The sequence below is a fragment of the Myzus persicae genome, unplaced genomic scaffold (assembly GCF_001856785.1).
Source record: "Myzus persicae strain clone G006 unplaced genomic scaffold, MPER_G0061.0, whole genome shotgun sequence".
Lineage (NCBI taxonomy): Eukaryota > Metazoa > Arthropoda > Insecta > Hemiptera > Aphididae > Myzus > Myzus persicae.
The window spans coordinates 7,628-23,179 of record NW_019104316.1 but is presented as its reverse complement, the minus strand read 5'-3'; the positions used below and the strand labels follow the sequence as shown (position 1 = coordinate 23,179).

General features: G+C 27.3%; 3 protein-coding genes across 3 annotated transcripts; all 3 read left to right on the top strand.

Annotated features, from left to right (window-relative positions):
- Window positions 1–487: 487 nt before the first annotated feature.
- On the top strand, window positions 488–5,780 carry LOC111041115. Its single transcript, XM_022325275.1, has 11 exons — window positions 488–668; window positions 800–958; window positions 1,024–1,122; window positions 1,288–1,434; window positions 1,545–1,643; window positions 1,715–1,843; window positions 2,205–2,351; window positions 2,444–2,694; window positions 2,761–2,920; window positions 3,909–4,009; window positions 5,487–5,780. Exons 1-11 carry the CDS (start codon window positions 488–490, stop codon window positions 5,778–5,780), a joined length of 1,767 nt encoding a protein of 588 aa, XP_022180967.1.
- A 54-nt stretch (window positions 5,781–5,834) lies between these two features.
- Window positions 5,835–6,560, top strand: LOC111041114. Its single transcript, XM_022325274.1, has one exon. It carries the CDS (start codon window positions 5,835–5,837, stop codon window positions 6,558–6,560), a length of 726 nt encoding a protein of 241 aa, XP_022180966.1.
- Window positions 6,561–7,105: 545 nt separating this feature from the next.
- LOC111041112 (THAP domain-containing protein 2-like) lies at window positions 7,106–8,065 on the top strand. Its single transcript, XM_022325272.1, has 2 exons — window positions 7,106–7,176; window positions 7,261–8,065. Exons 1-2 carry the CDS (start codon window positions 7,106–7,108, stop codon window positions 8,063–8,065), a joined length of 876 nt encoding a protein of 291 aa, XP_022180964.1.
- The last annotated feature ends 7,487 nt before the right edge of the window (window positions 8,066–15,552 follow it).

The window sequence follows — 15,552 nt, the reverse complement described above, 5'->3', positions numbered from 1 at the left end:
TAATAATTTGAAGCACTGGGATATAAGTGAGGCTAAAACAAAAATGATGATGATGCCTTGTAATGATGAACTTGTTGCAGTTCCATTACTACACTCGATTTAGTTTTATAAATAATACAGATTTAAGCTAGGTATAATTTAAGTATAATTAAATGTATTTATTTACTAGGTTTAAAAAAATATTTTTAAACAGGAAAACATTTTTTGGTATTACCTACATTGTTTTGCTATAAAAAAAGTACTTTATATTTTTTAATAGTTATATATTTAGAATTTAATTTATGTAATATTTTCCCTTCTGACGATATTATTCAAGTATAATTTTTTAATTTTCAATAATAATATAATACTCTTAAAGCTGTATTTTGATACGATATTTATAAACAATGTGGTGAGTCAATAGTAACAAATTAAAATGTTTAACTGACCTACCTACCTATGTAATTTTAATTTAGCATATTTAATTTGTGAACTATAGATATTTAATATGTGGTCTATTGTTGAATTTATGGATGAACATACAATTGAAGTTGTGCCAGCGCATTGGGTAAAGAACAACAAGTGCGCTTGGCCGAAAAAAAATGTAAAATCCAATATTGAAAGAAGAACGATTCCAAATACTTTTGATTTTAAATATTATTCCTCTAGAGTAATTAAAAAAAGCATTGGTACATTTTTTTTATTTTTAAATAGTCATCTTTTAGAAATTAATTATTATTTAAATTAAATGAAAAATATTAAACTATTAATATTTTTTCTTAAGCTTTTAGTGTCTCTATATTTATTTTAATATGTTTAGAAACTTTACAAGTGGCTAGGGCTAAATTGAAGACTGCTGAATATACTTCAGACTTATCAACAACTGAAGAAGTTTGTTATAGAAGGAAGACCAAAAAAACAACAATTCCTGACCCTCCATTATACTCATCACATATGGAGCCTTCTAATGTTCAAAAAGGTAAACAAGTATTTAAGATTTTAATGTGGACTATATTTGAGATACCAATACATTTATTATTTCAGATAATGTTAATAATACATTTGAGACTCCAAGTTTGACAAGTGTACCATTAGCAAAAACATGTAAAAGAAAGCTTTTTGACTCCAATTATATTTTTGAAGGTAGTAATTATATTATACTATTAGACTTATTCATTTTAAAAATTTATGAATAATTTGTATGCAATTTTTATATTTAGTATTAAGAATGAAAAATAATTCTTTAAGCTTTAGATATTTAAGTATTCACTATTAAGTATTTTAATGTTGGATTTGTGTATGTTTTAGATGACTCAGATGATTTCATCCCAAGTCGTTCACTCAATTTAAAACGTCATACCAATGAAATTGATAGAAATTCAAATGGTTCAAATTCACCGGGTGAAACATGTATATCTACTAATTATTATCAATCTAAGAATTCTACACACCAAGGTATCTGAATACTTATTTATGTTTTAAGATTAATTTTATACTGTAATACTTCATATGTATATGTTATTAAAATCATTATATTTATATTATTCATTTTTTTATTAATTTAGTGCTTTCACTGAAAACTCCTCAGATGTCTAATATAGTAAATAAACCATATGCTAATTATTCTGCTCAACCGGATTTTACAGTTACTGGTATTTCCCTGGGTAATTATTAATTTAGATTTTAGACAAAAATAGTGTATATAATATTTAACAGTTAATATTATTTTTTTTAGCTTCAAATGTCAAACATTCTATTGTTCATACTTCTTCGTCCCCATTTAAAGTAACTTCGGAAATTAATGATGACTATCCATCAAACAATATGATGAATGAACCGCAAAAATCAAACATACATAATTCTGGTATGATATAAAAATTACACAATTACTAATAAGTGATCAAATCAGTATAAGTATATGTACTATAAAATGTAAAAATGTGTGCTCCAGTTCTTAATGCATTTAAAATTGTTGATAGTTCAAAAAGATATAGTTTAATGTTGTTGGTAAGTTATGAGAGTTTTAGAAGTAAGCATTAATTTCAAAGAAACCATGTAGTCGTGTAGATAATTTTCATAAATGAACACACAATAAGGTTGAGATATATAAATATATATATATATATGATCTTATAAAATATTAATTAGGTATTTTTGCATCTCAAATACTTAAAGTATAAAGCCAAGCTAAGTAAAAGTATGTATATATCAGCTTATTATTTTAGGCTCAAGTGGTATAAATAGAAGATACACAGAGAAGCATATGTATAAAGAAGGGTCTACTGGGAGGTCTACACCTTTACTACAAGATAACATTGAAATAGTGGCACCATCTGCAGTACTTCCTTCAACTTTGCAAAGCTCTGATACTGGTTAGTATAAATTATAGAAGTGTCCTTCTATTTATTGGTTTATTATAAATTGGTTCTTATTATTGTTAAATATCTTTTTTTCTTTATTACAGAAATTGTTAAACGTATATTACAAGTAGTTTTAAAAATAAGGTATGATGTTGAAAGCTTGGGTCAAAAACTGCAACAAATTGATAAACAAATAGAAGAAAATAGTTTAATTAAATCAGCTGTAAATGAATCAACTTATATTGAAACAATAAATCAAGAAAACGATTTTGAATCTCTACTTCCTTTAATTAATGAAGATGATCTTAATATGTTTGAAAACAAGCTCTCTGATAGAAGTTTCAGATTGAATGTGGTAAGTTTAAATAATGTATTATCTGTATGTTTTTGAGTATACAAATTCAAATTTAATGTTTTTCAGGTAAATGGCCTGAAGCGTTTAGTTAGAAAAACTTTAGCTTCATCAATACGCCAAGTAATGCGTAAACTATTTTCTTATGAATTATTAAAATACTATAGTTACATTGGTCAAAAAAAAAAGAAAATATTCTCGACATTGTTATCTTGTACAATTATATTTGGTAAGATTGTTATAGTTATACACTTATAGTGACCATATTTTTCCATATAGGTACATACTAAAAAAAAAAAACTGTTTTAGCAGACTATGTTTTTGTAATAATACATACTTATTAATACTAATGTAACACACTCTTAACTTAAATAATAATAATAATAATCCCATAGGCACAAATAATGGTTGTGGTTAGGGGGGGGGGGCAAAGCCCTAGCTACTTAATGAGGCATTTTCGGAAGTTATAAACACATTATTAATAACAATTTGTTAAAATATTTATAACAAAACATTGTAATTTTATGGTGCATTTTTATATTGCAAATAATTCTTATAGTGCAATTTTCCGTTATTTTTAATGCAATACTGCAATCAATTTTACTAGTTTTTTACTATTACAACGTCCGTGCTCATATCAAATTGTAAAAGTTAACTTATAATATGCTAAATATTGAATATCAAAAAAATATATTGCAGTACCTTTTCAGATACTAAAATAATATTAAACACACTTTTAAGTTGAAACCTTGATGTTAAATTTATCCTTTATACAAACACAAAATAGTTTTAAAAAAAGCATTTTTATAATATGAAATTTACAATTTATAAGTTTTCACATAACAACATACCTTCTTATCAATTGGAATGAAGACTATTGAAGGTTCAATTTAAATAATTGTATCAATTGCTGTTAAATTTGTAAGCTCTATTCTGAAAATCACTAATCAGGTACTCAAATACTAACTAAAATTGGATAGTAAAAAAAAACTGAAATGAAGAAACATTAGGAGGGGGCTATGCAATTTTTGGGAGGCTTAGCCTCTAAAGCCTACCATCCTTATTATTAACAGTTTAAACTGTAAGTGAGTCATACAGTTTAAATTTTCATAGATTAAATAATAGCAGTAATAATTGAATAAATTAATATTTTGTAAAAATGTATAAAATTTAACAGTTATCTTTAATAATTGAAGTTATCACCTATTATTTTTCAGAAACCATAAGAAAATGTAAAGATTTTCAAAATGCTTTAAATACTGAAATAGAAGGTCCTATTAAAATATACATCGCTGGAGCAGCATTTAGAAAAAAAAATAACCTTATTTAATTAATTTGTTGTTAATTTCTTTATTATTATAAATAAAAGTTATGTTTATAATACAAATAAAAATGTATGTAAATAATATATCTTGTCGTATATCTTATATCTTATCTATGTATCTAGCTTGTACCTGTTATTTGGGTGTTGAGCAAAATATTGGAGGAACAATAAATACCCAAAACTATATATAATATGCTTTGTACCTATATAGATAAGGTTTTTTTTACTGTATTAAAAAATTGAATAAAGAATAATATCTATACAAATGTAAATGTTCTTTTACTTTATAGTGGTATAATTGTAATATCATAATAATATATACCTACTTAAAAAACTGCTTTGTTTTAAAGCATACAATATATGATACATAACTGTAATTAGGAACTTACAAGGTTTGATTTCAGTCCTTTAAAAAATATTAATGTAATCACTTTATTTGTCCTATTCTCCCATATTTGGACCAGAGTTTAGATTTCAGCTAATTTTAACTATTGCTCTGACTGTCTAAATAGATTTAAGGGATTCCCATTCTAACCCTAGCAAAATAGTTTAAAAAGTATGACAAAAAAATATTTTAATTAAATACTTTTTATATTATATTAACATTTAAAAAATAATAATATAATATTTATTTGAAAATAATATTTAATATTTTTTTTTTAATATTATAATAATAATACAAGTATAATAATATAGTAATAATGCACACCTGGCAGAATAATAATACTAAAATATTACAAAAACATTTTTATTTTGTATTTATACTGAAATAAAAATGATCAAATAATATTATTCATTATATTTGTAATTTTATAAAAACATTATTATAATATGTTTTTGCTATCTGGGTTGTTGTTATTTTTATTTATTTATTTGTACTAAATTATATTTTTGTTTCTATAACATTTGATGTATAAAATGTCAAAAGATCGGTCTACTTTCGATAATCGCTCATCACAAATACTATTTAATGAATTAATTTTGGTGAAATATTGTAAAAAATATTGTGTGTCAGATGAATAGACATTTGTGCTACTCGTGAGTTGTGATTTCATCACTGTAACGCAAATTGCCATGACCACACTACCCAACCCCGCCGACCACATATGCTCCGTCTACTAGTATAAGGTCTATGGTTACAATAAAATAGTATAACATTTTTGTATAACATCAGATCTGTTTTCTGTCTTCCTCTATGGTTGCTCTTCAGGCGCTCAATGGATGATGGCATTTTTCCATCAATGCTTAAAATCAGTTCAGTCACCCCTGTGTTAAAATCTGGTGAAAAGTCCAACGTCACGAATTATCGACCCATCTCGATTCTAAGTCATATTGCCAAGCTTTTCGAACACTTGGTACTGCAATCCATTCAGGCATCGGTTGACTCTGTACTGGTCGAGGAACAATATGGTTTCCGATCTTCCGTTTCGAAAATAATTTTGTCCTCGAGTCATTTGAAAACTGCTCCCAGGTAGACGTGGATTTCACTGATTTTGTGAAAGCATTTGACCGTGTCGACCACGCTATCCTAATTGACATCCTCTATAAGTCCGGTTTTGGCGAAGATATTTTGTCCTGGTTTAAATCATACCTGTCTAATCGTGTGCAGTGGGTTAAAGTACTTGGATCAAAATCTGCTGTCGTCCCTGTTCCATCTGGTGTTCCCCAAGGTGGTCACTTGTCTCCCCTGCTTTTTTCGCTATTTATAAATGGAATTAAGAAGGCTGTTCCTAAATGTAAATTATTATGTTTGTTGACGACCTGAAACTTTTAAGAAAAGTCGAATCTGAAGCTGACTGTCTCGCCCTTCAGAATCAGAATGAGTGAGTTAGATTCCATTAGCCTATGGTTTAGCACTCTTGGCCTCCAGTTTAATACTAAAAAATGCAAAGTTATGTCCTTCACCAGGCGCCGGTTAGCAATCGATTATTCTTACACTATCAATGGTTCAGTGATTGATAGAGTTACAAGCAATAGCGACTTGGGCGTTCTTCTCACTGCCGATCTTAACTTCCGCCCTCACATTGACTCCATCTGCTGCCGAGCCCTCAAATCGCTTGGCTTCGTAATGCGCACCATGAATGAGTTCAAACCCTCTGAATCTCTCAAGACTGTCTACTGTTCTTTAGTCCGAAGCTTGCTAGAGTATGCGTCTATGCTCTGGGACCCATTTGTGGTAATTGATTCTTGCCACTTAGAGCGAGTTCAAAGGCGCTTTTTGTCGTCTGCAGCTTACATGCTAAAAATTATCCATCCTCCTCATGACTATACTCCAGTATTGCACGCACTTAACCTTACTTCTTTAGCAAATAAACGCGTTAAAGATAATCTGGGCTTTTTGCAAAAGTTAATCGATGGTTCCATAAATGCCCCTTCACTGCTTGACCAAGTAAACTTTAAAGTTTCACATCGGGTCACAAGGTCTCGAGTTCCTTTTACTGTATCTCTCCACTGCACCAATTACGGTAAAAACAAACCAATTGATCGCATGATGCGGTTGGCTAACGCTTTCTCAGTTTACCTTAATATTGTGTTATTATTTTGACATTTCTTGTATGTAATTTTACTTGTGTCCTAATTATTTTAATTTATATTTATTGTACCTGTAATTCTGCTGTATTTTTAGGCCATCGCCCCTTGTATATGTTAATTATCTTATATTACTGAATTATTGTTGTGTGCTGTACTAAATAAGGAATTTTTATTCCGCAAATTAATTAATAAATGAATAATAAACAAAATAACTTCGACGAAATAAAATCTCATAGTTCGTTATTAAATTTGAAATACATTCATTTCTGCCTTCGGGTTAAGCCCGTAAATCATTGTGAAAGATAATACACACCAAAATATAATGTACATACCACAGATATATAATAACACTAGATAGCCGACTTCCTATAGCAGCAATATCAAATATTGAAGTTGGGAAAATGGCCGACTTTTCTTATCAAAGGGCCCATTGTTTACATAGTTCTTGTTGATAAAATTGTAATAACGTATTAAGATTAACGCATTACTGTAAATTGTAAATTGTAATATTACAATTCATTTTCTTTTAATTAATTTCTTTATTAAGATTAATTTAAGATGGTGCACAGATGTTTTGTTGGAAACTGTCCCAATAAAAAAGTAACTGGAAGTGGTATTCATTTCTTTTCGTAAGTAATTATTTAAAATCACAAGGTTAAAATTACCTATAAATTATGTTTCATATAATTTATTTAATGTTTTGTTTTAAATAGATTTCCAAAAGACGATGATCTAAAAAAATTATGGTTAAAATCTATAAAATTTAAGTATGGTGTACAAACACAACATAGTCGTGTCTGTAGTTACCATTTCACTAAAAATGATTTCAAAACTATTGTGGGAGGTCGAAATCACATTTTATTAAAAAACGACGCTGTTCCTACAATTTTTATTGCTAAAAGAACAACAGAAAAAATTAATGATGGCATAAGAATTGCATCAAATGAAAACCCTACGTCCTCACATGCTATAGATACTAATATACAACTAGTTGATTCAGCAATGTTATTGGAAGAAAATTCTATAGATGTGCAGCATGAAGACGCCCATATAGTGGAAAAGTCTGAAGTCGCAACCTGTAAGCGACCGAAAAGAAAACTTACTTATGGCTTAGTTGAAACTGAAAATAATATTAGCCCTTCTCGGTCATCTTACACGCTGCCAAAAAGAGGAAGACCTACAAACAAAAGTCCAGCTACACCTCGTAAAACATTAATTAAGAGCAAAGTTAAAATCCTGCAACAAAAAGTAAGAAGACTAAAAACTAAAATAAAAACTCTTAACGATGTATTGGAAGAATTAAAAAAAAAAGGGTTGATCGAAAATGATCCATGTGATCTTATAGAAAATGAATTTGAAGGCATTCAATTCGAAATTTTGAAAAATGAATTGACTAATAAGAAAAGAAAGCCTACCGGATGTAGATATAGCGATGAAATAAAAAAATTTGCTCTTACACTTCATTACTATTCGCCTAAGGCATATAAATTTTGTCGGTTAGTACCTACTAATATCTAAGTAAGAAACAGTCTTGGGTAAAATACTTTTTAAAAGTATTTGGAATAAATACTCGAATATTCATGAAAAATAGTATTCCGAATATGTATTCGAATACATAATAAAAATAGTATTCTGAATGAAGTATTAGAATACTATAAAACTATTCCAATACTTTAAAAATATTTTTTTGTTTTAGATATATTTTAGTTTCTCTCAAGATCATATTATAGAAATACTTTTTGGTCGTTTTCGTCAACGATTCGGAGCAAATAACAATCCAAATGTAATGCAATTTAAGACAGCAATGAAGCAGATATTATNTATTCGAATACATAATAAAAATAGTATTCTGAATGAAGTATTAGAATACTATAAAACTATTCCAATACTTTAAAAATATTTTTTTGTTTTAGATATTAATAGAATAATAATTGCTTTTGTGAAATTATAGCCAATGTTTAAATATATTGTTTGTAAATTAAAATAATAATATACTTAACTATGACAATTTATGATTTACAATATACAATAATAATTATCTGCTATTTATATTTTATGAATAAAATTATTTATATTATCAAAACATGTTGGTAATTACAAATTTCCAACACCAATTATACGTTTTCTATTGATTATTTTTAATTTTTATAATTATTTTTTAACTATTATTGTGTAATACATTATAGATCAATATTCAAACTCCCTAATGAGACTGCTTTAAGAACTTGGACATCAACAGTTAATGGGGAGCCCGGATTTTTCATTGAAGTTTTTGAAGCTTTGAAAACCTTAAAACTTGAAAACAGAGATTGCAATTTAGTTTTGGATGCAATGTCCATAAAAAAACAAGTAATCTGGGACAAAAAAGCACATCAGTTTATAGGTTATTGTGATTTTGGGGGACAGCTTAATATTGAAGGGTCAGAAACCGCTGCTACTGAAGCATTAGTGTTTATGCTTGTCGGTCTAACAGGAAAATGGAAAATACCGGTGGGTTATGTTTTCCAGAATAAACTCAATGCTATGTGTCAAGCTCAGTTAGTCAAAGCTGTACTGACTTTAGCTCATAACTCTGGTTTGCGCGTATGGGGGGTAACATTTGATGGAGCAGTTACCAATTTCTCAACATTTAAAATATTAGGTTGCGAATTGGGTAACAACATTGAGAATTGTAAGCCATGGATTAAGCACCCTGTAGATAACTCACAAATTTTCATTATACCTGACGCTTGTCACATGCTAAAATTAGCTCGGAACACATTAGGGAACACATTGGTACTTGAGTCACCTAGTGGTTTAATTAAGTTTAATTATTTTGAAATCTTGCATCGATTGCAAACCGAGTTGGGTTTAAAGTTTGCAAACAAGTTAACTGGTGTACACATTGGATGGAAAAAAAATAAAATGAAGGTTAAAATTGCTGCTCAATTATTAAGTTCATCGACAGCCAATGCTCTACAGTTTTTATTAGATAACAACTTTGAACAATTTAAAAACAGCGAAGCTACAATTAAGTACTGTAGAGTAATAGACCAAATATTTGACTTTTTAAATTCAAGAAGTCCCTTTTCCAAAGGTTACAAAACGCCTATTTTTAGATCAAATTTAGGCATTTTACAAGACAAAATCATCCCACTAATAAATTATTTATCAACTTTAAAATATAAAAATCAATTGCTCTACATGACAAACAAAAAAACATTTATTATAGGATTTACAGCAGCAGTGAAATCAATGTTTGAAGTATCAAAAATTATATTTACAGAAAACCTAAATTTTAAATATATTCTTACATACAGTTTCTCTCAAGATCATATAGAAATACTTTTTGGTCGTTTTCGTCAACGATTCGGAGCAAATAACAATCCAAATGTAATGCAATTTAAGACAGCAATGAAGCAGATATTATTGAAAAATTCTATTAAATGCTCCAATAATAGCAACTGTAATACATTTGATGAAGACATTACTCTGTCATTATTTTCATTTACATGGCCTTCCAAAAAAAAATATACTTTAACCGATTGTTATGATCCCAGTTATGATAATTAAAACATAAATAAAGACATTATAAATCGATCAAAATTACTGAATAACACTAATTCTAACTATAAAGATTGCAAAGAAAATATCTTGTACTACATTTGTGGATATGCAGTGAAAAAAATTGCAAAATTGTTAGAATGTACTTCATGCATTGAATCGCTTATTGAACCATTTGTTGAACATAACTACAGCTGTACAGAAAAATATAAACATTTTACTAATTTAAGAAATAATGGAGGTCTTATATTTGCTTCTAAATGTGCATTTAAAATTATAAATGAAGCAGAAATGTATTTTTTAATTTTAACTGAAAATTTGAAACACTTAAATATTCAAAATTTAGACCTTAAGGTAATCTATTATTGTAACAAAAAGTTTTGTTTAGATAAGAATATTTTTGCAAATTTATCATGCAATGGGTCATTGCTTGATAGACCCCACAAAATTATATTAATTTCATTTTTAGTCAAGCAATATTTAAGTATAAGGCTCCTTTCATTTGGAAAAATGTTTTCCACTGAAATTTTGAATGAAGTTAGTGACAGACAAAAATTGACCAAACAGATACTTTTTATGAACCAATAAAATGGTTCTTTTATTTTGTTACAACAATCTTTAAGTTTTAAAATGTTTAAATTTATATTATTACTATGTTATTTAATAACGAGTTTTCATTAGTATGTTGTTTCAGTTTGTATAAATAATTTTATACTTACTTATATATAATTATGTAAAATGTCCATGTACTAAGTTTCTATTTTAATATTAGTAGTTTTAATTTGTTATACTTATATTTAATAATTTGTAATGTTCCTATGTTTTAATTATCTACCAAAGTTTTATTTTTTATGTTACCTAACTAGTTGTTTCAAATTTTATTAGGTATTAAATATTAATTGTAAAAATAAATAAAAGGTTTTTCATTGGAATTAATATATTCTAAACTTTTTCTATTATTTTAATTTTCATATGAATATTTAACATAAATAACGACAAATTAAAATGGTAAAATACTACTTTGTCATGGCAAAAGTACAAGTACATAACATTATAATTTATAACAATAATCATTGATTCTTTATTATCAAAAATCATAATGTAAACAAGGGGCTCTTTGATAAGAAAAGTCGGCCATTTACTGGACTTCAATATTAGTTTGTAGTCGGCTATCTAGTTGTATTATATATCTGTGGTACATACCAAACAACGCTGCTGACAATCGTTGTGGCTTATCTGTAAAAATTCAACATTGTGGTGACTCTCAATTGTGTTTGTATATCTACATTCTGCCTTCAAATAGGTCTGTAACACTTTGCGCCGCGGAAGCAATGCGAAAGCAGATCTCACGGCGTCGTCGGTTATAACGAAAAAAAAGGCCTGTAACACTTTATGAACATTCTATTGGTTCTACAAATGTTTTAATTGAATATCCAATTTTATTCGTAACTTCCATATAACTAACTCGCTTAGTATAAATAAGTACAAATACAATTTGTATTTAAATAAAAATAGTTTAAATGATCCTACACGGTGATGTCCCTGACAAATTTTAAGTCCAAAGATTTACTATTTTCAAAGTTTAATTTTAAATATTTATAGTACGTTTTGCATTCACCAATTGCAACCCAATACAATCTAAAAGTATTTGATTCCGTGGTGACTCATTAAAATTCAAAATTTCAAACTATGTCTTCAAAGCAAGCATAGTTGCTTAAAATTTATCTTTGTACATTATTTGATAACAATTAACAACGAATGCTGGGGGCTTGGCTGTGGATCGCTTTTATACACACAAACATTGCCGCTTTTTTAAGTATATTTATTGGTATAATTTTACTGAAATGTTTTGTACGTTGATTGATTCTGATCATAGACGGTATAACTGGTAATTCCAGTTAAATTCCTAGAAATAAGTTGATTGGGATCGAAGACCTCCATTCATACATTTCCATTAATGATTTTCACAATAGAGAACTTTGTAAGAATAAACACCATTATAAAACTTATCTTATATATCTTATACCTAGGTAATCAGGAAAAACATAAACAATGTCTTTTCAAATTTTAAGAAAAATGTATTGATACTTTTTTTACATGCCAATTTATTACTTGAGCTGGAAAAACTATTTTTTAATTTTTTTTGTAATTTCACACAACGCATTGTTTTCATATAATTAACCCACTGTGCCTGAATTAAAACTACAGCTTATCGCAGCACATCATTTTCTGGATCTCTGATTTAATCTGTCGATACCTTAATACTAGGCTATCTAAAATTACCAAATTATTTTCTTGTATTTAATTATCAAGTTTTCTAAATAAACATCAAATATTCTACATCTTAACACCATATTTTTGTTTTAAGTATGTCCATCCTCTGTATGTTATTGAATATAATTTAATATATACACTACAATACTACATATTTATCATTGAAGTAGGTACTTAATCCTTATAATCAATTTTATTTTTAATACATACTAATTAGTAATTATTCTTACTTTTATGATTATATATATTGAATACAAATTCGAATTCTGTAAAAATAAACTAAATTGATGACAATGTCAGACTTTTTTTTTAGGTATAGGTTTATGCATTGTACAACATTAAAATATAGGACACATCGAAGTTTAAATATTCTATAGATTGGCATGTCTTAGGTAGTAGGTCACTGTATTACTTGGTTAGTAATCATGTACATAGAACATCGTTTATAATTTTTAAAAAAAGGTGTGGATGATTCTGTAAGTTCAAATTCTTACAACATCGGGTATTCATTGATTTCTCATTTATTGATTTTCTTATTTGATTGTGATTCACAAACAAATAACCGTAGATACTTTAGATTTCTGTTATAAATGTATTGTATGATTGTCTATACTTGATAAAATATTTAAATGATTTTGGTATCTTATGAGCTTTTCATGGACATTTTCAATTTTCATTTTTTTTTTTTGCTTTTTTTTATAAATTTCAATACAATGCATTTCATATACTCAAAAAGGTTTAAAATCGAATACAAGGCTCTTAATTTATTTTTAAAATAGAAATTGAATAATATAAAAAAAGGATTTTTTTTACAAGTATTTATAGTTCAACATTTAACAAAATGTATTCAATTGAAAATTTAATAAAAGAACCCACATAAGTATTTTATTCTATAACCAAAAAATATTTTACAAAAATATTTACAATTTTTTTTATACTTATATAAAATTAACATTTTGAAAAATATTGAAAAACATATTAAAAAACCCAGAATGACGATTTCATTTTATTGATATAATTCAGAAGTATTTGAGTAAGTACCTACTTGAAACTTATAGAGTAGATAATATATTAATATATATTCTACACACAACGACATTTTCAAATGAAATTTTTTCGACGAAAATGAATTGACCATAATAGTATATAACTGATTACTATTATAATATAGTAAAGAAATTACCTTAGTCACAAAAATATTTTGAAATACAGGTACCTACCTAGTTATATTATATTGTGACAGAACGTCTTCGCTTAGAATTTTTTTCGTATACAATGTTTTTGTATTATAGAATTCAAATTTAACACATCCGTTACAGTGACTTACACGAAACCCAATGTACGACAAAGCATTACCCACTTTTCCGGCTTTTAAACATGAACATAATTTCATTCATGAATCCCAGCACAATACAATCAATAACTTGACATTTTTTGAGAGCCACTTATGAAAATTACTAACTTAACAATTTGTTTTCGAGGTACACATCCTGGGGTAGGCATAATTTTATTTTTACCATTTATGATAACAATGAGTTAGGCAACAATATGGATGTATTGCTGTTTATTGTATCGATTTTTTCACTGAAGTTTATTATTCTACAACATTTTATTCATAAATATATATAATATTAAAGTTAATGTGAGTAACCCGTTGCTATGCTCTAGGTGTTGTGTAAGTTACAATACTACAAATGTATTAAATTTGAATTCAACGATTTAAAAACATTAAATACGTAAATCGATTTTAAGACGGTCTAACACGTTATTTGAGTTAAATTCTAGGACTTTTGAATATTAACAAAACTTCTTTTTAAGAATCTTCCCTACGTATTTCTTGAGCATCATTCATTTTGAAAATAATAACACCTAAAATTGTTAATGATTTTACATTTAAGCTTATTATGATGGAACACTTAAGATTAAACACAAATATATGAAAGAAAATTTTTCAACATAAAACTGATTAAGTACGATAGTTTCCACCTATTTTAAAATATAATATTAATTTTTAAATATATTTAAATACCCTGATTTCGATTAACCTTACCAATACTCTTTATCGAAACAACAAAATAGTATCATTATGAATTAAAAATTAACATAAAAAATTATGAATCACACGGTATTATGATACTCTAGATTTCGCCTTTATGTACCTGGGATAACCTGTTCATTGTTTGTAGTATACTTGTTCTTTAAAAACTATGATGTTATTCTCGATTTATGATGCGTTCAATATTATTCAAGGAATGTAAGAACATAGAATATTACTGAAATATTTCTCTACCCACAGGGGAAATACCGTAGAAACAATTAATGCTCGTCATTCAATAGTACGAAAAGGTCTATAATAATAATTTCCAGTTTAAATAATTACTATAGCAAAGAGATAACTTAAAATCCTATCTTTAAGCTGAAAACTGACAATAAGTTATGCAACATGAATATGATTTAAACTGATTGGATGCGAATACAATACGTTTTCAAAAAACTTATTCTTATTCTTCTGTAATATTTTAGGGAATAATATATTTGTAAAAATAATATTTTCGATAAATTCGTGAACTTAGGTGTACTCCAAAGAAATCCTTAAGAAACAATCATAAGTGTTCCATTAGCTTCTCAAAATACACATTTTTTCGGGAATCATTTAGCCCCTATCTCATCTTACCCATTATTTTGATACTTCAAATTTAGTCCCACCAATTGCAATGGATTTCAGCCTATACTTTTCATAATGGAATAAATTGTAAGAAGAAATACTATATTACAAACAAATTTTAATACAATTTATGACTTACGAGTTTCAACTGGAAAAAGTAAAAATTGTTATTAATTTTTAATTCAACAATTTTGATAACTGTCGCTAATACATTCTACTAATATAGAATACGATTAGCATACATAAAGAAAAGAAACAAAACCAAATAAAGTATTAAGATATTCTATTCTCAAGACTTTGCACTCTATCCTCGTCAATACAAATATATTATGTCCCATGGTGACAATGTTCATGTTACACCATTTACTTGAGCTGGAAAAACTATGAGGTTATTAATATTGTCACTGAATGCTTGGACACTAGGAATGTTTTTTCAAAGAATTATAACTTGAACAATGAATATTCCAGAAATATTTCTAATGCTCTCACAAAAATTCAGTCAAAAAAATGTTAACCATACGAA